Source organism: Mya arenaria, chromosome 2, assembly GCF_026914265.1.
Source record: "Mya arenaria isolate MELC-2E11 chromosome 2, ASM2691426v1".
Taxonomy (NCBI): domain Eukaryota; kingdom Metazoa; phylum Mollusca; class Bivalvia; order Myida; family Myidae; genus Mya; species Mya arenaria.
Window position 1 is genome coordinate 9,686,688 of NC_069123.1, and position 27,910 is coordinate 9,714,597.

At 37.4% G+C, this 27,910-nt stretch overlaps 1 protein-coding gene across 10 annotated transcripts in view; it reads left to right on the forward strand.

Annotated features, from left to right (window-relative positions):
- The first annotated feature begins 9,233 nt into the window (after positions 1-9,233).
- Positions 9,234-27,910, forward strand: part of LOC128208004 (voltage-dependent T-type calcium channel subunit alpha-1G-like) — a 44,503-nt gene continuing 25,826 nt past the window's right edge. For 5 of the 10 annotated variants that reach the window (XM_052911294.1, XM_052911268.1, XM_052911303.1 and 2 more), the window contains exons 1-8: positions 9,234-9,474; positions 10,904-10,927; positions 12,944-13,041; positions 13,973-14,144; positions 17,506-17,791; positions 19,379-19,471; positions 20,242-21,037; positions 23,221-23,436. In XM_052911294.1, the coding sequence (XP_052767254.1) occupies positions 9,248-9,474; positions 10,904-10,927; positions 12,944-13,041; positions 13,973-14,144; positions 17,506-17,791; positions 19,379-19,471; positions 20,242-21,037; positions 23,221-23,436 (1,912 nt within the window). In that variant the 5' untranslated portion in view covers positions 9,234-9,247. The remainder of the gene's footprint in view (positions 9,475-10,903; positions 10,928-12,943; positions 13,042-13,972; positions 14,145-17,505; positions 17,792-19,378; positions 19,472-20,241; positions 21,038-23,220; positions 23,437-27,910) is intronic. The other 5 variants (XM_052911346.1, XM_052911337.1, XM_052911286.1 and 2 more) reach the window with 2 other exon arrangements.

The following is a 27,910-nucleotide window of genomic DNA, read 5'->3' on the forward strand; positions in this document are numbered from 1 at the left end:
AATCCCGTTGGCTCGAACTCGCTTGGCTGGATGTCTTCGTTGCCTCGAACTGGATGAAAAAAAACGATTTTGTTTCTATTGAATATTATCATTTATGCTTTGCTCGAATTTCCCAAGGTTCGAGATATTTGCGCCGGATCCTGAGAGTTCGAGCCAACGGGGTTCGACCGTATATTGTTTCAGTCATGCAAATCGAATGAATGAAGCCATAAACACTATCCAATCTAGAACCGCAAGAACTATAATTATTGGATCAGGGCATTAATGTTTCCTTTTTTCCAAATCATTTTGCTTCTGCTCTTGTCGTGCAGAGTTCGCAGGAAACCAATCCAGATTTCACCCCCGCAATAACTATCTAGAAAACCGATTAACTGCGCCACCAGCGTATACACTTCAATTTGTTACCAAGCAACCCAATGCTGGTGCGACAGTATTATTGTCATCCGGCTCAAAAGGCAATATTCAGGAGACAAAACACACTGAACGAAATAGTCCGTCGATTGCTTTGCTTAATATCCACGTATAAAAGGATACGGTTGAAAGCATGTTTTGCTTTCCTGAACTTTGTTATTTAAGTGCGATCTAAAAGCCATTTGCTGGTAGCGAATTGTCCATTGCCAGAGGTACAAATTATTTCAGCAGTCCTCCATAGAGATTGCTTGGCGATAGAAGTCGGTGAAGGCCTGTTTGGCTTAAAATGTGTCGAAATAAATGACCCGCTTCCCAATTCCAATCAGTCAAATATAACACCCTCCTTCAGACTATAATCTACTCAATAAATATTAATGTGCAGCCAGAAACCAGATTCATTTCCGGGTAAAAAAGGCTGATTGTATATGAGATGTCCTCGACGTTTTTGTATTAGTTCGGACAGGACACGAACTCTCTTGGATAGAAATGGGTTGTGGAGTTGCACTGAAAAAATGAATAATAAATCTCAGAAATGTACTGTATGTAAATAAAGGTTGATTTTAAAATGTACTCGAACTTAATAATCATATTTCTAAATGGTGTCCAGTACACAAAGATTTACAGAACAATGATTAGAAACTTACTTAATTTATTGAATTATATTTCTTCCGTTTTATATTATCGACTATACGCAATCTATTAGTGCTGCACTGTTCTTTAATCAAATATCGATGACTGTAAGCTACTGGTTACAAAATGTTTGTGTAATACAACATCGCATACAACAGATTAGTATATACTCATGACTTAACATCGCATAACATAGAAATTTCCAGATACAGTCAAACCTGGTTGAACGACCACCTGATTTAAAGGGCCACCTGCTAAAACGGGCAACTCTAAATTCGTATCGTCTTTGCAATTATGTTGTAGCAATGACGACACGAATTTTCGTTATTTCATAAACCATGCAATTTTCCAACATAATTAACGGAGGCATTTTTTGATTTGAAACTTCAGTGTCATTGACATTGAATTAGTCGAATAGTGCATTATTGAATAGTGTGTTATAGAGTTGCCCGTTAAGGCAAGTGGCCTTTTAAAGTTTATTTTTGTGTTAGTTTGAACTCGCGGTATTAAAATACTCAAAATATAAGTACAGTGCCCTATCCACTTCTCTAGTAATTATTGAACAGTATTATATTGAATAGTCTATTATCGAACTGTGTTTCAGTGGGGTCTTCATTGGGGAATGTGTAACCTCAAGGTGTAGCAGTAAATACATGTTTTGGAATCAGCAATGTTCTAGTTTCTGATATGCACTGCATGATTCATAACCATTCAAAAATGTAAACAATGTACTTTGGTAACATTTATTGCCTTCAAGTACCTGCAAAACCAAACAGTGTTCCTGGTTATGAAACGACAATAGGTGTTGTAAATTATCCTGATTAGATTAAGATACATTCTCCAGAGATGCTGGAAAACATTTGCTTTACTGATAAGCCCTTGTGTAATACACAGATACTGTACGAAACTATTCATCAAAATTGACATTTTATATTGTGCGTCTTTTCCAAGAAGATTACGTATATTACGGATGTCAATATGAACTTGAAATCGTTATGGAGGTTGATAAATGTCGTTGTTCTGTGATTATTTTTAGACATTTACAATGCACATAATTAGCATCACACAACTCAAATAACCTGTATGAAAATTGCTTAAAAGTACCAATTTACGAGTGCATATTTACTGCTAAAGCTGTTTCACAAATGGCACTAAGAGGTTTTATTGACTCAAGCACTGGCTCATCAATTGTGTTCTTTTTCAAAAGCATCTTGGGGAAACTCCATATGGCATCTGGAGAGTACTTGTTATCAACCAATAAAAATCCTTTTAATTTCTATTTCATTTTATGCACGTACTAGAATCCTATTTTGAAACAATCATTCTATAAAGACAAGTGCTAGAAAATGCATAAACCCAGCTGAGGTAGGCACTTGAATCTGTTAATAATCTGTTCGAAGAACATTATAACAATCCTATAGATGTTTGGTAACGGTGAAGTAGATGGAATCTGTTATTTTAGTCACCGGTCGTTTTTGCTTCCCTCTTGATAGGACTCGTTCTACGATTTTATGATGGTAATAATTGTGTTCTGAAACTTTGTTAAAATTGATTTTACTCTTTCTACAGTTATTGACGAACACGAAACAGCAACTGCCAGGTTCTCTTTATAACAGACTACTGTAACTTTTAGCCTGATATAATACACTTTTCAATAGCTTTACTACAACTAAATGAACATTTGATGTCGCATTCTCCATATGTTAATGACCGTGCTCTTCTTTAAACTTCTGGTTATGTTTCTTCATTGTTACAAGTATTTTATTCGCATTTCACAGGCAATTGTTTTTTTTAAAGTATGACCGTATAAAAGGTGAACGAGCCAACAATGGTCATGACCTTTGTGTCATTGGCATCGTGGACGTCGTCCTTTGGTTTCGTTGTCGTCGTCCTTTGCGTACTTATCATTGTCGTTGCTTACGACGTCTGCGTGCAAACGACTAAAAAGCGTTCCAGATTTTCAAATGAGTCTATGTAAGTATGTTGCCATAATACATGTACAGTAATGCCAAAACCTTATGGCGTTTATAATAGTTCGGTTATCCCTCTTGTTGCGACTGTAAAACGACAGACTTCGCGGAGATCTTGCATATCTCAGTGTTATTGCGTACATGCCATATCTAGTATGCAAGAAGTGTGATCAAACTTGGTCTGATTTTATCCTTAGAGGAGTTTTTCTTTCGATATTTGGAAAGACAATTTAAAAGTGTACATTTCCATACTGCTTTCCATGTATACATGTATTTGCATTTGAATGTTTAAATTGAATGTTCCAACTAATGTTCAATGTTGGTTTGTTATTGGCCAAATTTTGATTTTAACGTTCCTGTTTGGAAACAAAACATGTATCCAATTATTTCAGTAATCGTTCTATGTTATAAATTGTGATCGAAAGTATACATTCTGAAATAAGCTGTGTCTAAGACACAGAGATATACTAAACGTATTCATGCGCACGATACTGTAAGACTGTTGGACAGCGTATTGGCATGGACTCGCGTAATTCATCTTAGACTGGCTTAAACTAGATCTTATTTTTATTATTGGTGACTTAATAAAGATATATATGTTTATGCGTATACATATTGAAATTCGCTAATTGGAGTGTTTTTTCATCAGTTAAAAGTAGTCCCCCCCCCCCCCAAAAAAAAAAAATGAGAAAAACTTGCCTCAATGAGTGTGGTCAGAAAAAAAAGAAACGCTGAACAGTTAATCATTTTACCTGTTATAATTCCCGCATGTGTCAATCAAATTTGTGTTCATGGCAACCTTTATCATGTAGAAATAGCTGAAGCAGCTGCGTTCGGCATCTCAACTTGGGTTTTTTCAAACTTGTTCTGACGGCAATAAACGTATTATCGCTAATGAGACGTTAACGGGCTTAGAACCCGTTGATGATTGTGGCATTACGTCAAAAACAATCTGTTCTAATTGTCAAACTTAGAAAGGAAATACACAGGCGCGTACCTGCCTATACGCGAGTCCACATGATTCTTACAAAAAATCAGCCAAAGTTGCAGTATACATACTTGACTTCATGATCCTAAAACTGTCCATTTTCCAGTTATTTAATATAAAGCACCTCAGAACGCCCTGAATGCACCTGATTGCTTGCACCATGGTTTTCAAAAAAATCTGAGGGGGTATGCCACCGGACCCCCAAGCACAATTATGAATCCACAGCTCCTATGTCAGCTTACATGAGTGACCTTTTAAGCCGTATATCTAATAGAAACATTGATACGAGTTTAGTATGTGCTCGGCTTCAAATTCGATCAATTGATTTGTTTTAAATGTTGTCAAAAGGTCAGCTCAGTTCAAATATTGCATGTTTGTCATAACACATGGCCTAGTCTAAGTGCAAAATCGCAAGTGAGAAAAAAAATCTTGATTTATGGTTATATATGGAAAAACAGACCCGGACATTCGTTTTAAGAATGATATCGCTTACACAAAGGCTAGTGATTTTATTGCAACTCTGGAAGCAAAAATAGCATTAACAAAAACGGAACCTGCACAGCAGACGACGCTCATAGAAGCACTAAGACACAGAAACTCGAATCAATAATCTACTTCTCATTAGCTGGACAGAAATGAATGTTTCTATATACGGACTTGATGACGCAAATGGCCTTTTTTCAGTTTTATGATAAATAACTCAGATCTCTGAAAGATTTCAAGAGGGTTCTGACTTGTGCAGTTCCAGGCAGCTTAGGTTTCACTTAAACAGGCATCGATATTAAATGACATACTAAAGATACTCGTACCTTGGTAAAATAATCAAATTGGTTAGCTTGATCTGGTTTTAGGTCACGTAAGAACACTTTGGACATTTAATATGTGGCATTTATGTCAAATTGAGATAATTTTCTACAAATTGTTCCTCACAGCGAAAATCCTTACTAATTATTCCAATTTAGCAAACATGAAGTACAAAATGGCGTGTTCTCAGATAGCATTGTGTGACCTGTTGTCTGTCGCAAGAGTAGGGTGTTCAACTTCCAGGTCATCAAGGTCATGTTGGCTTTTGGCTTGAAAATAAACGTCCGAACCGGATTTAAACTAAAGAACAAATGAGAAAGGCGCCAATAGAAGAAGGGCGGACAATTTGAACCTACGGCAATGCGAAAGAGTTCCCTCCCTTAATGATAATTAAATTTCCTCAAAATTTGTTAATTTAGAGTTCCTATGGCACTTTTTTCTATAAAACGTATCAATACCAGATTCCTGGTATGAAGATATTTGTTATGAAGACGCATGTTATTTGTCTATTAGGCAGTATACATAAAACAGAAATCAAGCTTCAATTAAGGGAGAGATTATGTGGTTTTCTTATCTAGGCAAATTGTCATCAGCAATATTGATTCTGGAAGTGAACGCTTAAAAATGGCAATTTTAAGATGTTAGCTAAAGGCGTGTGTAGATTGCAAATGATAATTAAGCATTTTCTTACTAGTTTGTTACTTAGGTATTTGAGCATTGGATCATAAAAGTCTTGTACGAGTGCTTATACGCTCGCACATGACATGGACAGATTGCAAAAACATGGAGACAAATTGATCCGGCTAAATGCAGTCTCCGTCATTTACAAATTGGTTTTTGCGAAATTTACGATATACGAATGAGGTTCGTTTGGTATACCTCACAAAAGCACTCACTCGTCTTGTCTTATCTCCTGTCAATTTCAACATGACGGAATTTTTGGAACGATGCACGGTGAAGTTTTGGCCAAGGATTGCATTATTGAAATACACAACCTTAGATATGAGACCACCCCGCTATGACGACCAGTTTCTCAAAGTCCCATATGTGGTCTGAATAGAGGGGATTTACTGTAGAAGCAAATCTAAAATATTTCACACGTGTAGAAGCAGAAAATAGAATTGGGTTTTATAGGCTAAGAAATGATTTCATATATTTTATGGCAAAAACGTTATTTAGAAATTAACGTCACTTACTTGTTTATTTACCTCGGTTGTGACCCGTGGTGATCCACGTGAGAACCCCGTTTGAAGGCACGTGATTCCTCGCCATGGAAGGCAATGATACAAAGAAAACTTAGGTAACCCTAATGGCCAAGCAGATAAAAATTAAAAGGCTTTATAACGGACAAACAACACCGTCATATCACAAATGAACAAAACTATATCAATATACTTTGAGGCTTAGGAACAGACAGCGTTACACGAGATCGTTTGCGACTTATCCTAGTTAAGAATTCTTAACCGTGTGCTTGTACCATTATGGTTGAATAATTGCAAAAGAATCCTTGTTATAATCATTGTCCAATTAAGTACCGGTTGACCATATATGTGATTATTGCTCTCAGACAATACTCTACTCAAACGAGTGTTTCCATTATGTTGCTATGGTCATTTTATTGCTCTTAATTATCGTGTTTTTGCTACGAATAATGACCACAACTATATTTTTTTCTCGGAATAACAAAAAGAGTCTGAACTTTCTTTGAACCCACCAAAATGAATCCAAAGCCCCAACAGTGAGTTTGAGTACTACAAAACAACCGTAAACAATTAAAGAAAACAACACGTGATCGTCATTTGGACCCCGCGAAATTGATCCTGGTGGATATAATTACCAATTATTGTTCGCCCCTGATTAGTAGGGAGGACATGAGTTCTTTTACAGAATTATATCTTTAGATAAAGTAAATGATATCTTTTAACAGGAAACACTATGAGTTGATCAAACAAATATTACGCTAATAGCTGGAGGAAATCATACAGAATAAAAGAGACTTAGCTAAAAATGAGCTCAAACCAAACCGTTTGCAATAAAGTATGTTCAAAGATGTAAAAGTACGCATATTTTCTATTTTGAATTGAAAGAATGTAAGGCATATCTTGAAAATGTAACTTCAGTGTATCTGGCTATATAAAGCTACACTCTCAAGGCTGACCGTTTTGACTTTTCTTTTAATTTTTGTCTCAGAATCAGCTAATATGGGCACCAATGCCCTAAATTCAGTCATATAAGATAACTCACTATACAACAGTTCTCAAATAGTTGGAAATCTACCAAAAACTCATTTTTCTTAAAGCATAAGTAACGCTTTTGGTCTTAAACATACATTTTTGAATGAAATATGAAAAATTGCGATTAAAAGTTGTCAACATAGTCAATCTGGGAGAGTGCAGCTTTAATTCAATTGAATGTTAACGTCGCCGGGACTTGAAAAACATTTAACCATGCTGTCAATCTAATGCAATGGTAATGACCTAGTATCGTTTATGTTTAACCTTTCATGACTTATATAAAAAATATAGTATAGCCTTATGTTCAACATAAATGTATAATGTTGTAAATCTATACAATTCATGTACACTGTTTGACATGTATATACTGTGCCACATTGTCTGGTCATAATTCAATTTATACTATATTATCGCCTAAGTGTTGAAGCAAAATAGAAATTTCCCTGAAAATGACAGATTTTCTAGCCAGCCGCAATAAGAAACACCAAGTCTCGCGCTTAGACTCCGCCCCAGGGAATAGTTTGTAGGTCCGATATTTTTTAGTAAATACTTTTCCACATTATAAGATAATCACTAAGTTATTGTATAGAAGACAATCCGCAGGATATACCCATCAGTTTCATTAAGATAACAGTCTTGGCAAAAATTGAGCCCTGGGATTTGATTGCTTGTGAAGATATTCTTGTTTCTTCTATAACTAAAATTTATATGGTTTGGTCATTTAAGGCCACTTAGCTGCATAAATACATGGCGAGGAATCATGTGTCCTGCTCATGTCTCTTTTATACACTGGTAGCTTTTGTATTTAAATTTTAAATTAACATTAATTATATATATTCCATCTCCGCCCCCACCCACTTTGACACACACACAAACACCATTTCTTTAATAGTTGTTCTGCTGAAATTTAGCTGATATCGACTTTGGTTTTTGCAGCCTTTTGCTGGCATAGGAATTCTTTATGTTTTATTTTTGAATGAACATGTGTACCTTCAAAACAGGTAAGTAGTGGCTTAAATATGTAGAGATAAATACCTAAGGTTACAAATAACTCTTGACACAAACATTTGTAACTGCTCTTATAATGCATCTGTTGGCAATACGTCGACCATGCCTCTCTCAATAACAGCTAAATCCATCTCACTTAACAAAAAATTGATTTACACAAGGTCTGTTTTCTATCTTCACATATTTGACATTTATTTTTGCTCGTAAATCGAACGGATGTAATTATTGTCTGTTTCTATTTAGATTCATTCCACGTGTACTCCAATGAGCATTAATTGTGCATTTTATATTGCTATAAAATTAGTTTTATTACAACAACGAAAAACTAATCTTTGGCACCTATTTTTGCCGAAAAACACATTTTTCTTAAAGCGTTAGAAACGTTTTACGTCATAAAACATCAATCTTCTGATAAAATATGAAAGACTGCGTTCAAAAGTTGTCAAGACGTTCAATCAGAAGCTTCAAAATCATTAATTGAGCATTTAATATTGCTGTAAAATTACTTTTATTACAATTCAAAAACAAATTGTGACGTATGGTTCTATTCCAGTTAAGCTTGTTTTGTTCTGATACACATACATCAATGTTTTAGCTAGAACTTAGTATTTACCATTATATATATGCATTTCTATTTAATATGAAATGCATACTGTCATATTAACAAGGGCTGGCATGCAATATTGGTCTTGATGGGATCTAAGAACGATGTAGCTAATCGGATTACTTGTTACTAATAACTGACCAATAGAGTGAATGAAGTTGAATATTGAATACCAGTCCTGGGAACGTACTCAAACGTGATTTTATAGTAATATGATAAATTATTAATTCGTTAAGTTTAACTTGCATGTCACGTTTTAGACATATAGTGTGAGAGTAGCTAAGCTGTATATATGTCCATGTCTTACCAAAGCGATTGTGGGTTTACTACTCACAATGGGAACCTTTCTCGTGGCCTCTCAGAGAACCAAAAAATGGTTTCTTCCCATGAACGGGACCTTTAAGTGAGTGATTCTTTAATGAGCTTTCGGCTCAGTCGAATTCAAATAAGTTGGTATATCATGTGTTGAGATTTTGTTGATATGAAGATTGCTTGATTTATTCCATGTCGCATATTTTCTGGTATGACAGCATTTTAATAGCTCCGACCTAAATGATATATTCCTTAACTGACCTTCACTTGGTTCGAGCGGCTCAGCATGTTTGTCATCATCCTCAACTGCGTCACCTTGGGCATGTACCAGCCATGCAATGACAATGTCTGTACCACCCTTCGCTGCAAGATCCTGGAGAACTCTGATCACTTCATTTTCGCCTTCTTCGCCATCGAGATGATCATCAAGATCATAGCCATGGGCTTCTGGGGCGAGATGACCTACTTAGCGGAATCCTGGAACAGACTTGATATGTTCATCGTCATGGCAGGGTAGGTTGCTTAAGATAGATGATTGAGTTCTTTTATTACTTCTTTCTCTTTTGTCTTAATTTCTAGAGCTGGAACGTTTGATATGAGAGTTTCCATGGTTTATAGTTTTTAATCTTCAATGTAATTAGATTTTAACTTTAATTTATTATTGATATTTTTATAATATTGGAATGTGATAGTCATTTTATTGATGTTTTACTAGAAGAATAGAAAAGGAAGCAGTTTTTCGTATGTTTTCAGATGTATAAGACATTATTAATGAATGGTATAGAAAAAACATGTATATAACACGTACGCACAAAGGATGCAGAATATATTATCAAAATACAAGCACGATATAAACATAAAGGTTCCTATATATACTTTCATAGTAATTAATTTGCATCCGCTATTCTCAAATCTTGGGTTCATATTAAGCTTTCTTGCATGGTCTCATATTTCATTATGCGGAAAATAACACAATATATTCTGCCATATTTGCCGACACGAAGTTATTTCTTTTTTGGGGAACCATTTAAAGCCATCTGTATATAGAATCGCAAAAGCTTTGAAATAGTTCGGCATATATAAAGACATAGAGAACAATGTAGAATAGTTGAAAACGTTATCCTTCCCATCGTATAATATACTAAAATATTTACTCCCGTTTTCATTTCTGGATGTTCTATATTTGGATGAATATTTCTCGCATTTACCCCGTACCCCGCACCCCGTACCCCGTACCCCGCACCCCGTACCGAAAGTGAATGTTTTAACCATACGTGTTGTCGTTTAACAGAAACATTGATTCCCGTGTCGAATGCACCCAACACCTTTGATAGTTTATATTCGTGTATACCTTGCTTAACACACCCGCATGATCCTATACATGCTGTGTGTTTTGGTGACATATTCTGCGTCCTACAGCAGTATATCCATACCATGCAATCGTATCTCCTCGGCTATATTCCATCGAAAACAACCTCGAATGTTCATGGACGGTTTACAATGTCAGAATTACGTACATTTAACTGTAATGCAAGTAGACCGCGTAGTGATTTCAATTGAGCAGTTAGGTCAAATGAATCTTAATCATTTATGCAATAAAACACTTAATTGAGAATAAATTTGAAATTGGTAAAACAAATTTAACATTAAAACACTACAATTAACTTGAAAAATATTAATAATATTACGAACTACTTCTACTGATGTACCGTCATACATCCGCGGTTGATTTCGCTGGAGAATGGCCGAGGAGTTCCGATTGCTACCATGCTGTTAGAAAACAAGTAGAATTGCCAGCACGAATTTTGGTCATCTATGAATAATTTACAATTGACATTATTATTTTGCGAAGCATGGATTGTGCCATAGAATTTATCAAATACGTTATACACACATAGATATTTTACTTAATATCGCTTTTATGCATTTTCATGCTATAAAGAGTTGTTGACTACGTAGTTGACAAGTAAGATATGTTTTCATTTTCTGCCTAGATGTGTGGTGTATTGCATGAACAAATGTTGTTTAACCCACAAACAAAAATTGTATACGAGTGTATGGGATTCAAACATTCACAGTATGCATTATGCTTTACTTCAAAGAGAACCAATAGCATCATCACTTTCAATCACATCTCGTAGTATTATGCACAAATCAATTATACCACCCCCACCCCCCAGGTCCGGGGGTATACCGGGGATAGCCGGGGAAAATGGGCCGTGTGTTTACCTTCCAGGTGACCCCGCAGTGCCGGGTAAATGCGGTGGTTTTGTCTTAGCGCTAAAATAGCGGGGAATGGGCCTTACCAAGGAGGCGGGGCATTGGCGGGGATTTTACCAGCAGTTCGTCCCCGCTGTGCGGGGATTTTACCCGGGCTTGGCTGGACTGAAAGTCAAAGTCCCGCTATTCCCCGGAACTGTGGTGGCCGTGGTTACAATTGACTGGTGCATTACTACGTTGTCGTTTTGTTTTGTTTTTCAAATCAGATTTGATATTGTCTGTCGAGATGTTTGTCTGGTTAAATAATTAATATACTTTTAAATCTAAGTTCAGAATAACCATGCCGACTTGCATTCCAATTTTCGGTGTATTTTACAAATATAAGAGGCATATATTATAAAATGCATACAGAAAATGTATCATTAAAATGATATCATTGTGGCAAAATGTAGGTTATATTATTATTGACAGTAACATTTTATTTAAGACCTAACCTTAAATTTACCCTCCTAATTACTATTATATTGGTGGCTGTATGCGCATTTAATTAATAACAATGCAGTAAGCTTTAATTCGGACGTACGTGAATAACGCATCGTTCAATTGCATGGGTGTGTGTAAATACACTGTTGATCAGGTTGCAAGGTATACTCGCCTTGGGTGAAGGTCACTGGTGTTGTACTGTGATGCTCAGCTTTGTTGATATCGATATGAACTCCATTAACACGTAGATTAAAATAACTACTTAACCAACCTATACAGTATGCATTATTTTCCAAAATACTGTCTGCTCTGAGTTCAGTTAAGGCTTGCAATCGTTTATGTTAGCTAACGTAACCCGGGTAAGGAATCACGTGACTAAAAGGGGTTCTCACATGGATCGCCACGGGTCACAAACGATGTAAACAATCAAGTCGGTAAGCGAAGCATTGTTCTACACAATTCCGTCAAGTTGAAATCTTGGCCAAGGACTGCATCATTAAAATACAAGCAAATTCAAACTATTTCAAACGTGTAGAAACAGAAAATAGCATAGTCTTTTCTAATGGCCCATAACACATTTTCAGATATTTTCTGTCAAAAAAGTTATTTAGAAATAAACGTCACTTGCATGTGTGTTTACATCGGTTGTGACCCGTGGTAATCCAAGAACCCCTTTAAGTTAACAAATTTTGAGAAAATTTAATAATTTTCAAGGGAGGGAACTCTTTCTCATTGTTGAATGTTTAATTGTCCGTCCTTCTTTATTTTGGTGCCTTTCTCACTTGTTCTCTAGTTTTAATCCGGTTCGGATAGGTGTTTTCGAATCCAAATTGAATCGCAGTGAATAAACCGCAAACGGGAAACCAATTACAAACATTAGCCGCAAACACCCTAACTGAACGCAGGGCAGGTCATATATTTTGTCTAATATGCCATCAATTGATTAAACAGATTAATTATATTGAAATAAGTCGCAGATCATTTTTTGGGCAAATTCCATAAGATGTTTATGCGCTTATTAATGCAAAGACAGGCAGCCATTTGAGTTTGCTTCTATTAGTTTTGTAACACATGACTATCATGGATAATACTGAAACCCAGAAAGTTTGATGTACTGAATAGTAATAGCTTTAAATTTTATTACACTTAATTAAAATGATCACTTTTTGTATATCTTCTTCAATAAAAATGCATATATTTCTAAATCGTTAAATATTTATGTCCTTTATGTGTGTATTTATGTGTTTATGTATTTTATTTCTTTTTATGTACATTACAGCACAATGGAGTACGGAATCGACTCCGAGAACCTCAGTTTGTCAGCCATTAGGACAATCAGAGTCCTGCGACCCCTCAGGGCCATCAACAGAATACCAAGTAAGTCGGCAAGGTTTAATAAGCGTTACATTATGACTTATTATAATTCTCGCATTGTTGTTTTAGTTCATTCTAAAGATCTGTTTGTATAATTATTATCAATAGTGTGTGCTTTTCCAAGAGAAATATGCCTGACATCAGAGACAATGTAAAAGGACATAAAAGACACTCAACAAATACTTAACAAATATCAATCTGTTTCAAAGCTTGTATTGTCTATGACGTGTGTTCATTACAAATAAAGTGCTCTCTTGCGTCAGTGTTAGATTGATACCAAACGATTGATACCGATTTAATGAGGACACTTCGATATGTCACATCTTGACAAAGCTGCCCCCTAATAACTCACATCCGCGCTAATTAGAGCCTTAAACCACGCTGTGAACAATCACTCTGTCAGATGTATAGAACTTTCGTTAATCATGGATGTTGGTTCAGATACCACGTGTCCTTGTTAGTTATTCGTACCTGACCTCTCTTACCAATATGCGTATATTCCTTTCCATGCTAGAGTATCAATATTCATTCGGAACACCTCGACCATTTCCCATTGAAAACAACCTCGGATGACTATGCCGGTACATCATTAGAAGTAGTTCGTAAAATTTTAAATCATTGTAATATTTCATTGTATTGTTTTAACATGTATTTTGTATAACAAAGTTTTAATTGATTGCGTAAATTATTTCAAAAATAATTAAGATTCTTAAGAGTAAAGTCATTAAGTTTAACTGCTCTATTGAAATGACTATGCGATCTACTTGCAGCGTAGTTAAACTGTTAAGATTTCTGACATTGTAAACCGTCCATATACATCCGAGGTCTCTCTCTCTCTCTCTCTCTCTCTCTCTCTCTCTCTCTCTCTCTCTCTCTCTCTCTCTTGTTTGAAAATATAGCTGTAGAATATAAAACCTTTCTTTCATCTTTCCAGGTATGCGAATCCTTGTCATGCTCCTCCTGGATACCTTGCCCATGCTGGGTAACGTCCTGCTCCTCTGCTTCTTCGTCTTCTTCATCTTCGGCATCATCGGCGTTCAGCTCTGGGCCGGCGTCCTCCGTAACAGATGCTTCATCAACATCAGCGACGATATACCATATAAACAGTGAGTAATTATAAATCAAACTGATTTTTAAAGGGGCTAGACACCAGATAATATACAATCGAAGAGAAAGGTAAATTGTCAAAAACTTAAATAAAACTGACATCGTTGTGCATCTGAGTCATGGGCTTCGTACCAGCTCCCACTGACAATTTCTTAGCATCTGAGTCATGGGCCTCGTACCAGCTCCCACTGACAATTTCTTAGCATCTGAGTCATGGGCCTCGTACCAGCTCCCACTGACAATTTCTTAGCATCTGAGTCATGGGCCTCGTACCAGCTCCCACTGACAATTTCTTAGCATCTAAGTCATGGGCCTCGTACCAGCTCCCACTGACAATTTCTTAGGATCTGAGTCATGGGCCTCGTACCAGCTCCCACTGACAATTGCTTAGCATCTGAGTCATGGGCCTCGTACCAGCTCCCACTGACAATTTCTTAGCATCTGAGTCATGGGCCTCGTACCAGCTCCCACTGACAATTTCTTAGCATCTGAGTCATGGGCCTCGTACCAGCTCCCACTGACAATTTCTTAGCATCTGAGTCATGGGCCTCGTACCAGCCCCCACTGACAATTTCTTAGCATCTGAGTCATGGGCCTCGTACCAGCTCCCACTGACAATTTCTTAGCATCTGAGTCATGGGCCTCGTACCAGCTCCCACTGACAATTTCTTAGCATCTGAGTCATGGGCCTCGTACCAGCTCCCACTGACAATTTCTTAGCATCTGAGTCATGGGCCTCGTACCAGCTCCCACTGACAATTTCTTAGCATCTGAGTCATGGGCCTCGTACCAGCTCCCACTGACAATTTCTTAGCATCTGAGTCATGGGCCTCGTACCAGCCCCCACTGACAATTTCTTAGCATCTGAGTCATGGGCCTCGTACCAGCTCCCACTGACAATTTCTTAGCATCTGAGTCATGGGCCTCGTACCAGCTCCCACTGACAATTTCTTAGCATCTGAGTCATGGGCCTCGTACCAGCCCCCACTGACAATTTCTTAGCATCTGAGTCATGGGCCTCGTACCAGCCCCCACTGACAATTTCTTAGCATCTGAGTCATGGGCCTCGTACCAGCTCCCACTGACAATTTCTTAGCATCTGAGTCATGGGCCTCGTACCAGCTCCCACTGACAATTTCTTAGCATCTGAGTCATGGGCCTCGTACCAGCTCCCACTGACAATTTCTTAGCATCTGAGTCATGGGCCTCGTACCAGCTCCCACTGACAATTTCTTAGCATCTGAGTCATGGGCCTCGTACCAGCTTCCACTGACAATTTCTTAGCATCTGAGTCATGGGCCTCGTACCAGCCCCCACTGACAATTTCTTAGCATCTGAGTCACGGGCCTCGTACCAGCTCCCACTGACAATTTCTTAGCATCTGAGTCATGGGCCTCGTACCAGCTCCCACTGACAATTTCTTAGCATCTGAGTCATGGGCCTCGTACCAGCTCCCACTGACAATTTCTTAGCATCTGAGTCATGGGCCTCGTACCAGCTCCCACTGACAATTGCTTAGCATCTGAGTCATGGGCCTCGTACCAGCTCCCACTGACAATTTCTTAGCATCTGAGCCATGGGCCTCGTACCAGCTCCCACTGACAATTGCTTAGCATCTGAGTCATGGGCCTCGTACCAGCCCCCACTGACAATTTCTTAGCATCTGAGGCATGGGCCTCGTACCAGCTCCCACTGACAATTGCTTAGCATCTGAGGCATGGGCCTCGTACCAGCTCCCACTGACAATTTCTTAGCATCTGAGTCATGGGCCTCGTACCAGCTCCCACTGACAATTTCTTAGCATCTGAGTCATGGGCCTCGTACCAGCTCCCACTGACAATTGCTTAGCATCTGAGTCATGGGCCTCGTACCAGCTCCCACTGACAATTTCTTAGCATCTGAGTCATGGGCCTCGTACCAGCTCCCACTGACAATTGCTTAGCATCTGAGTCATGGGCCTCGTACCAGCTCCCACTGACAATTGCTTAGCATCTGAGTCATGGGCCTCGTACCAGCTCCCACTGACAATTTCTTAACATCTGAGTCATGGGCCTCGTACCAGCCCCCACTGACAATTTTAGGTTTGTTTTGTTGAAATACTGTATTTCTCGATTTTTTAACCATCTGGTGTCTGGTCCCTTTAAAGAACTAAATCGATCTGTGTTTCTACGATATAGCTATAGCTAACATTGCCTGTTTTAATGCCCAGAAAGGACTAAGATATTTTAAAATCAATTTGTCCACTTGTATAACTGTTTGCCATGTCCTTTGCAAATCCATAAAATATCATTTGCAAAAATAGCTTATGTAAACATAAAGTAAGTTAACCTTTAAACAGACGTACGGTTTCTTTTTTGCCTTAGACATTAAAAAGTTCTCCTTTCGTTTGTGTGTAATCATTGCAACCAGTAATACAAGAAAAGACATTATCAAGTTGGAATATAGTAAAATAAGTTTGGTGTAATTGTATAAAAATTTTACGTATACTAAGCAATGTGCATCTTTTGTCAATATTTTTTTTTTATTTTATTGATGCGGTTTTAAGTTTCTACATCTCCGATGATGATAATTGCGTTGTTTTATTTGTGTGAGATAATAGTACAACTATTAAACCTGTTTTAGAAATATGATCCGTGTTGAATGGAGTTAAATAATCATGTGAGAAGCATGACCAAAGTCACTCGCCTTTGATACTGAAAGATTCATCACCACCTTAAAGTAGAAAATTGCTATGATTTACAATCGCAAATAAACCAGACAGTCCCAATAGATTTGGCTCGATTTTTACAAATCCGTGTTCAGAAACGTGCGTCATCTGTGTCGCTGAGGTTTAGAATTGTCATCAATATTCTATATGCGGACTTTGTTTGTTTACTGCCAATTTTAATTCCGCGCAATAACATTCTCGTTATTTCCATAGAGAGATAGTTTCCTACTGTTTGTTTATTCTGATGCGTGGTGCCTTTTCTGGTATAATTACAGGAACACTAGAACCTTAGCAATTACCAATCGGACGTGTACATGTCATTGCTAAGACTTTTGTAATTCGTCAGAATCGGCTACTCGAATCAATTATGTATGAAATTTAATAACTTGACAAGGTACAGCAAATATTTTATGACTTGGTGGGGTTAAGCTGTGTAATTTGTAATTTCTTGTCCGGACAGCTGCCCTTATAAAAATACACGATAAGCTCCAGCAAAGTTATTGTTATATATTGATGCGACTAAAACGGCCATTATTTTTAATTCATCATTGACTTCATTCATTTTATTGGTCAGTTTTTAATAACAAGTATTCCGAGTAGACATACAAAAGTAAATATTGAAAAGGTAATAAAAACTATTTGTTTCTTTTCAGCTTAAATCTTACTCCATACTACCTTCCAATGAAAGACTATGAGGACTACATTTGCGCGCGTCCCGGGGAGTCGGGCGGGCGCGAGTGCCAAAACCTTCCACGCTACCAGTTTGAGGGCATCAAATGTAACGCATCCGCTAAGCCATTCCACAACAATACGCCCACGAACAGCTCATGTGTTAACTGGAACCAGTATTATACCGTCTGCGATGCCAGCGATAAGAATCCTTTCCAAGGGGCTATATCATTTGACAATATCGGCCTCGCCTGGGTTGCCATTTTTCAGGTAACTGTCAATGATAAATTTATCTCTGCACCTAAATTCAGTGATAAACTCTGCACCTAAATTCAGTGATAAACGTTTCACCTAAATTCAGTGATAAACTTTTCACCTAAATTCAGTGATAAACTCTGCACCTAAATTCATTGATAAACGTTTCACCTATATTCATTGATAAACTTTTCACCTAAATTCTGTGATAAACTCTGTACCTAAATTCAGTGATAAACTCGGCACCTAAGTCATTAATAAACTTTTCAACTTAATTCAGTGATGAACTCTGCACCTAATTTCAGTGATGAACTCTGCACCTAAATTCAGTGATAAACTCTGCACCTAAATTCAGTGATAAACTCTGCACCTAAATTCAGTGATAAACTCTGCACCTAAATTCAGTGATAAACTTTGCACTTCAATTCAGTGATAAATTCTGCACCTAAATTCAGTGATGAACTCTGCACCTAAATTCAGTGATAAACCCTGCACCAAAAGACATTACTAAACTCTGCACCTAACGTCAGGTGTGAACTCTGCAATTAAAAAATAGCGGTAAACTCTGCACCTCTTTTCAATAATAAATTTTGAACCTAAAAGCAAGGATTAACTCAACAGCCACAGCGATAATGCCGTACTTTATTTTAAACTATTTTCTTGAACTTAATGATATTGAGATATTTCCTTTCATACCCTCTGTTTTCCATTTAACATTGCGACTTGTTATCTACCTGTTATCAAATTGAAGTGTTTGTTTATCTGGTTATAACTTTGAACACAATGACTACTGTGTTTAATTTGTACTGACTGACAGAGTAAGTTTAGCGTACATTCCAGATCAAACTCATGTGGTACTCATATAAATGTTAGGTAATACCAACCAACAAAATATAAACAAAACAACACAACGTCTAGTACGTTTTCAATTATGGTTGAAAGACTTATTCTGAATATATACCAGATCGCATGAAGCGTTTTTAAGATGTCAGGGACGGACCTCGTATTTTACGTTAGTGGGGCTGTGACTTAGGGGCGTAACCTTTTGACTTGCGCTTCTCCCTCTGAACCGAAATTATTTGATTTCACTTGTTAGCAGGGGGTTTGGGGGGGGGGGTAATTCCACAATGAAATTGAAACAATTCATATTACAAAATGGTGCATTTTGGGCGTATTTTAATACTTTGTCTTATATATTGTAAATAAAAGTAAACTTGGACGATATTAAGGGGGAGGGGGGGGGGGGGACTGTCGCCGAGCGCACCCCCATGGATCTGCTAGTAGATGTTATAACTCTTAAATAATATTCATCTACGTATTAAGCAACATCTTGTACAGTTAACTTGCGATAATTCGAGGACGCTCGAGACTTCCATAAAATCTCGAGTTATCCGATGTTTCATGTAACCTCAAGTTTGGATCGCATTTATGTATTTCCAAATGGGTCCAGTGTCAAAACAATTTCAGAAAACCATTATAATGTGTATTATTCTTCTAAATGGTGTTGTTGAAATATCAGTCTTAAAAGGTAAAGAATAATAACACTTACATTAATCTGCTTTTATATACGTTTTTCTTACGCAATGTATTTTTTTGTTTTAGGTGATAAGTCTGGAGAGCTGGGTGAACATTATGTACTACGTGCAAGATGCCCATTCCTTCTGGGACTGGACATATTTTGTAGCTTTAATTGTGGTAAGACTCTACTATGTTTCGTCAGGCTAGACATAATTATCAGTATTTTATTTTCTTGCCAGGGACATCCATGATTTTCTTACCGGTCGTTTAGAATGCAACTTGCAGTGTCCATAGATAGCGTGTTAAATTTCAACCTGGTTTGTTTAAAGCTGCACTCTCACACATTAATCGTTTTGACTATGTTTTCATGATTTGTTTTGAAATGAGCAAATTTTTGCGTGAATGTCTGGAAACAAGTGATAAATGACTACTGACCAATGATCAGATCGCAATTTTTATATATTTAATGCATTTTCGAAAATTTATGTTTTATGGCTAAAAGCGTTACTAACGCTTTAAGAAAAAAATGAGTATTTCGGCAGTTTTCCAAACAATTTAGATCTGTTCTTTTGTGAAAGATCTTATACGTCTGCATTGAAGGCTTTGGTGCCAAAATCGGATGATTCTGAGACAAAAAAAAAAACAAAGAAAAAAGTAAGAACTATCAATCTGTGAGAGTGCAGCTTTAACTGTTCTACACTGCCAACTATGAATAACAAATATAACTTTTGTTATCTTTACTTATTCATAAAACGTTAAGACAGTGATTGTGTCATTGTAAAAAGTTAATTAAGTTAACATTTTACTTTCAGGAAATTGTAATTGTGCTTTTTTGAGCGACGAAAAAGTCGGTTTCTGTTTTTTTTTGTTTTTTTGGATTTAAGTTTTTCTTCCCCGTTCAAAGCAGTTAATCTAGATTGCATTACAAATGTTCAATTTCCTTCCAGATTGGATCATTCTTCATGATCAACCTATGTCTAGTCGTTATAGCAACGCAGTTTTCCGAAACGAAGAAACGCGAGACAGAACGCATGTTGCAGGAGAGAAAGAGATACCAGTCCTCCAGCACGCTTGCCAGCAACTCTGAACCCAGCAGTTGTTACAACGAAATTCTTAAATATCTAGCACACCTATATCGCAGAGCCAAACGGAAACTGTTAAAAGTGTACTATGAAAAGACGGGCCAAAGCCACAAGAAAGTGTTACCACAGCTTGTCCTTGGGAAAAAGAAAAGGAAAGGTATCCACACGCATTCCCATGTATGTAATCATGCACGTAGTAAGAATATGAGAAATGCGCATTATCATTATCTATATCTCCATCACGAGAATGTGTCATCCTGTCCCGATAGCACCCCTAACCATGTAGCGCCTAGAGCTAGTCCCGAAGCTTCAGAAATAGATCCGATATCTTCGCCAAGAAGGCCGTTCTTGACAGTGCCATCGGCGGGATTACATTCATCGTCACAGTCTCTGAACACGTTAGCTCTTGCTGCCGCCGAGGTCCTGACGCCTTCCCTCTTCAAGTCGTTTGTCCCTCCTTCGCCGAACCATCTATCGCCCAACATGTCAAACTCGAACAGCCGGAACCCGTCCTTCAGTTTTGACGGAAGTGTTAGACATCTCCACATCCTTCCAGATGTGATATCCACGCATAGCGCTAAGAATGTGTCCATTGCTGCATCCAACACGCTAGTTAATGATGAGTTTGATAATTTCAAGTTCCATCATGTAAATGAGAAAGGCAAGTAGTGTAGATATTATAGTGCAGTTAAGTTTGATATTATGAGTATTATTATAGTCGAAGCCCGTTGGCTCGAGCTCGCATAGCTCGAATTATTCGTTGGCTCGAACTAGATGTAAAGGATCGATTTATTTAAACTGAAGTTAAATAATCCCGCTCTGCTCGAATGTTTGGAGGCTTGGGGTATTCTCGCCGGTCCCTGAGAGTTCGAGCCATCGGCGTTCGACAGTATTATATATTTGTTTTATAATTCATATATGCTTTGTATTCTGCTATATTAGCTCGAAGCATGGCTTGTAATATACGCCCTTCATGCTTAATCATTAGCTTAGAGCGAATGTAAACTGGTTATGGGTGTATAAAGTAGAAATGAATGCCTATTATATTCCCATATTGATGTATTATGCTATTTCATAATGATTACAAAAACTTCACCTCAGGCCAAAACAAAATAATTGTTTGTTTTCGAGTTCACTGCCAAATCATAAAGAGTAGGTAGGTCAGGATATATCATAATTATTTATTGTTTTTTTAATAGTTTCTTATTATCATATTCATACTTAAAAACGTCGCTATACAAGCTCCAGAAAATTATCCCAAGATGAAACAAATAACAGACACAACTCATGTGTCTGCTTATGATAAATCATAAAGAGTCGGCTGCAAATATTTGTTTTCTTTTTCATAGTTGGCTGCAAAATTAGGATAGGTCGGGGAAACGTCAACAAACTATTGTTTTCATTTCGCCGAAGGTGGTTAAATGTCAACTATATCGGCATCACACTTTCCGTGAAACGAATGGGGTATTTGACTGTATAGGGCAGACTGAAAGAAAAATAGTCAAGTTAATAGCTGTTATGGACATAACTTCAATATTTATATTCAGAAGTCAATATTCAAATGATAATCGTCATTTATTCAGAACCATATTATAAACCAACTCGGAGTTTGCACATCATAATAGTATATTATTGATCTGACATGAACTCCAAGGGAAACAACCAACAGATTACAACGCTTTAAAATATATTTTCAAAAACTGCATTGTCGTCTGACTATTTCCGTTTAAATACGAGTTAAATACAAGATATAAAATCAGAACCTTTACATATGATTTTGCTAAATAAACGGCAATATGGCATAAAGAACAGAACAAAACATTTATTTACCAGACGGATACAGACCAATTTGATCGATTATCATCCTATTAATGACAAATACAAAATGGGTGAAAGTGGTTTCGGTAAAGGTTTAGAAGAAATTTAAACTAAGTATAAACTTAATACAATCATTCATAAAGTACATAAAGTAATTATTCTTATAAATCGAACATACATTTTCCTACTACAGCGACCATTTTGACAACATACACTATCCTATTACAGCGACCATTTCTGACAAATCGGTCATACACTATCCTATTACAGCGACCATTTCTGACATATCGAACATACACTATCCTATTACAGCGACCATTTCTGACATATCGAGCATACACTATCTTATTACAGCGACCATTTCTGACAACATACACTATCCTATTACAGCGACCATTTCTGACATATCGAACATACACTATCCTATTACAGCGAAAATTTCTGACATATCGAACATACACTATCCTATTACAGCGACCATTTCTGACAACATACACTATCCTATTACAGCGACCATTTCTGACCAACCGAACATACACTACCCTATTACAGCGACCATTTCTGACAACCGAACATACACTACCCTATTACAGCGACCATTTCTGACAACATACACTACCCTATTACAGCGACCATTTCTGACCAACCGAACATACACTACCCTATTACAGCGACCATTTCTGACAACCGAACATACACTGTCCTATTACAGCGACCATTTCTGACAACCGAACATACACTGCCCTATTACAGCGACCATTTCTGACAGCCGAACATACACTGTCCTATTACAGCGACCATTTCTGAAAAAAACGAACATACACTGTCCTATTACAGCAACCATTTCTGAAAAAAACGAACATACACTGTCCTATTACAGCAACCATTTCTGAAAAACCGAACACATACACTGTCTTATTACAGCGACCATTTCTGACACGTTACATTCCTATTACAGCGACCATTTCTGACACGTTACATTCCTATTACAGCGACCATTTCTGACACGTAACATTCCTATTACAGCGACCATTTCTGACACGTACCTACCAGACGCCGTTCAGGACACATACTACCCTCGATTCCAGTGTGCCTTACCTGGTGACCATGAGGTGTGCTGTTACAAGGACTGCGAGTTCGCTGGTGACCATGACAACGAGTTTGAGATGGAATATAAACACGAGATGAACCAGTGCGCTGTCTGCCGACAGGACCAGGAAGAGAAGAAGAAAACGCACAGAAGTGAGTGTTGTTGTTCTTGCCAAGCAATAAATGCTAAAAATGAGCGTACATGGGCCCTTTTCAATACAGATTTTCATCCTTAAATAAACTAGCTGTGTGAAGTTAGCTAAACATACGACATTGGACATTGGACATTCAAAATCGAATGTTGTGCTAGCACGACATTGGACATTCAAAATCGAATGTTGTGCTGGCACGACATTGGACATTGGACATTCAAAAGTGAATGTCGTGCTAGCACGACATTGGACATTGGACATTCAAAATCGAATGTTGTGCTAGCACGACATTGGACATTGGACATTCAAAAACGATTGTCGTGCCGGCACGACATTGGACATTGGACATTCATAACCGAATGTTGTGCTGGCACGACATTGGACATTGGACATTCAAAAGTGAAAGTCGTGCTAGCACGACATTGGACATTGGACATTCAAAATCGAACGTTGTGCTGGCACGACATTGGACATTGGACATTCAAAAGTGAAAGTCGTGCTAGCACGACATTGGACATTGGACATTCAAAATCGAACGTTGTGCTGGCACGACATTGGACATTGGACATTCAAAAGTGAAAGTCGTGCTAGCACGACATTGGACATTGGACATTCAAAATCGAATGTTGTGCTGGCACGACATTGGACATTGGACATTCAAAAGTGAAAGTCGTGCTAGCACGACATTGGACATTGGACATTCAAAATCGAATGTTGTGCTGGCACGACATTGGACATTGGACATTCAAAAGTGAAAGTCGTGCTAGCACGACAATGGACATTGGACATTCAAAATCGAATGTTGTGCTGGCACGACATTGGACATTGGACATTCAAAAGTGAAAGTCGTGCTAGCACGACATTGGACATTGGACATTCAAAATCGAATGTTGTTCTGGCACGACATTGGACATTGGACATTCAAAGGTGAAAGTCGTGCTAGTACGACATTGGACATTGGACATTCAAAATCGAATGTTGTGCTGGCACGACATTGGACATTGGACATTCAAAGGTGAAAGTCGTGCTAACACGACATTGGACATTGGACATTCAAAATCGAATGTTGTGCTGGCACGACATTGGACATTGGACATTCAAAAGTGAAAGTCGTGCTAGCACGACATTGGACATTGGACATTCAAAATCGAATGTTGTGCTGGCACGACATTGGGCATTGGACATTCAAAAACGATTGTCGTGCCGGCACGACATTGGACATTGGACATTCATAATCGAATGTTGTGCTGGCACGACATTGCACATTGGACATTCAAAATCGAATGTTGTTCTGGCACGACATTGGACATTCAAAAGTGAAAGTCGTGCTGACACGACATTGGACATTGGACATTCAACAGTGAAAGTCGTGCTAGCAGTTAGCACATTTAAATCAATGTATGACATGTTTTATGAATGAATGTTTTTTACCGACTTTAAATTAATTTTAATTGCATGCATTATTCGGATTTTTTGTTTGTTTGAGATATTGTCTTGAAATTATTTGAAAAGGGTCAGAGATCACAAAGCAATGAACCATTATAAAATTTATTAACACCAAGAGAGCATTGTCATGACGATTCCATCGCAATATTTGAAACTTAAGCATGATTCAGATATATATGATGTCACATATGCAGAGAAAGATTCAAATGAATATACTTATGAATGGTCGCGGATTATATGTAGACAAACAGTGATAATGCTTTCAAAATGGCATATTTTTAATAAGCTTAATTGTTTACACACCACTGCTACACATCTAGTACCATTTATAAAGGAAGTGAAGATAATTATATCCACAGTATATAATGACATATGGAAAATATAGACATGCATTGATGATTCCTTCAAGTATAAATGTAATCGTCCGTACATCTTTTTTATCTGGTTTTACGTAAACACAAAAAAATATTGTCGATGAGTCGATAAAGTAACCTATTCCTGCCTGTCGACTGTTTTTTTATCGACTCAGTTAGTCGAACATGCTACGTCGTCTTCATTTGGTAAAGTTTATAGGAAATAATTGTGTTCGATAAACCTTTTTGATAAATCGACAGAATTACACAAAGCGTTTTATAATCAATCGCATCGACATTAAAGAATTCAAAATGACGTCTTCATCACATACGACATAAGTTCTTATAGGTTTTACAGAATATACAATTTATACATGTAAAATGTGACACCAACGCCATTGGAAATGGCATCTTGGGCAGAACTGACAATGGTTGAAAGGAAACAAAGCGCAAATAATTATATAAACCCAAATGTGCACTTCAGTATGTGTTTATCTACAGAGCTTTAGAATAATTATATTACATTAATGAATGGGTCTGCATTTACATGGGAATATGTATGTATATCAATCGAAAGGATTGTTTTAATACAACTCTCAATAACAATGTTGCGGACTTTCAAATACAAGTTTCTTTGTTAAATATGTGTTAGGTACCTCAAATGTATAATATTGTCGGACATGGATGTGACTTAAGGCAAAATACACACAGCTAAACTTGTCAATGCATAGACCATTGGCGATAATGCTACATTTTGATGCATGGGGATCCCATATAATTTTGGTATTATTTTAAAGGGTACTCCTGACAGATAATTAATGAGTAAAAATGACCTATGTCCAACAATTATTATTTGTATACTGGTTGTCGTTTCATTATATTTTTTCTCTTAATATTTACCACTACCATTGGATGCCTAAATAATATTTGGTCACTATGAATAGACAGATATACGTTATTATAAACCATATTTAAAAAAATTAAAGCCAAGTTGAATGTCGTTATTTAATACAATAATTTGAATGGACAAATTAGACTTATCACCAGTCCAAGACTTCGGATATATATATATTTCTGCCACCTCAGAAAAGTAGATTCAAACATTTGTCCATGCGTGAAATTCTTATCTTCCCAACGGGCAAAGATAAACAAGTACTCGTATGGAACTCTTTTTTATTGCCTTCACTTTGCTGCATCCAGAACTATTTAAAGAACGATTTGACTATTAATATAATCTGTATCACTGCGCGAATATCTATGACAACCAGGAATTGCCAGCACAACATTCGGTTATGAATGTCCAATGTCCAATGTCGTGCCGGCACGACAATCGTTTTTGAATGTCCAATGTCCAATGTCGTGCCAGCACAACATTCGATTTTGAATGTCCAATGTCGTGCTAGCACGACTTTCACCTTTGAATGTCCAATGTTCAATGTCGTGCCAGCACAACATTCGATTTTGAATGTCCAATGTCCAATGTCGTGCTAGCACGACTTTCACTTTTGAATGTCCAATGTCCAATGTCGTGCCAGCACAACATTCGATTTTGAATGTCCAATGTCCAATGTCGTGCTAGCACGACTTTCACCTTTGAATGTCCAATGTCCAATGTCGTGCTAGCACGACTTTCACTTTTGAATGTCCAATGTCCAATGTCGTGCCAGCACAACATTCGATTTTGAATGTCCAATGTCGTGCTAGCACGACTTTCACTTTTGAATGTCCAATGTCCAATGTCGTGCCAGCACAACATTCGATTTTGAATGTCCAATGTCCAATGACGTGCTAGCACGACTTTCACTTTTGAATGTCCAATGTCCAATGTCGTGCCAGCACAACATTCGATTTTGAATGTCCAATGTCCAATGTCGTGCTAGCACGACTTTCACCTTTGAATGTCCAATGTCCAATGTCGTGCCAGCACAACATTCGATTTTGAATGTCCAATGTCCAATGTCGTGTTAGCACGACTTTCACTTTTGAATGTCCAATGTCCAATGTCGTGCCAGCACAACATTCGATTTTGAATGTCCAATGTCCAATGTCGTGCTAGCACGACTTTTACTTTTGAATGTCCAATGTCCAATGTCGTGCCAGCACAACATTCGGTTATAAATATCCAATGTCCAATGTCGTGCCGGCACGACAATCGTTTTTGAATGTCCAATGTCGTGCCAGCACAACATTCGATTTTGAATGTCCAATGTCCAATGTCGTGCTAGCACGACTTTCACTTTTGAATGTCCAATGTCCAATGTCGTGCCAGCACAACATTCGATTTTGAATGTCCAATGTCCAATGTCGTATGTTTAGCTAACTTCACACAGCTAAATAAACTTATCATTGTCATTTTTTTTCTTCTTTTTTATTTGAAAAAAAACTTGTTTTATAGAAGCTGGTTTTTAAGTTGAACACGAAAGAAATTACATGATGCTAGTTGCATTGTTTACATATATTTGTTTGAAGATACAAATGGGACCCTGTTTATGTACAATGGGACCCTGTTTATCATCGCTATGAAATGGAGATTTTTGGGTATAACGCAAAATTGGTAAGAGGACCACATATTATAGAAATTCACGCTCGTTCAAAAATGAATTGTGTGATTGATTTTTGAAGCCGAATACAACAGTATTTTTCATTGGAACGGTAATTTTGAAAAAGATGAAATCA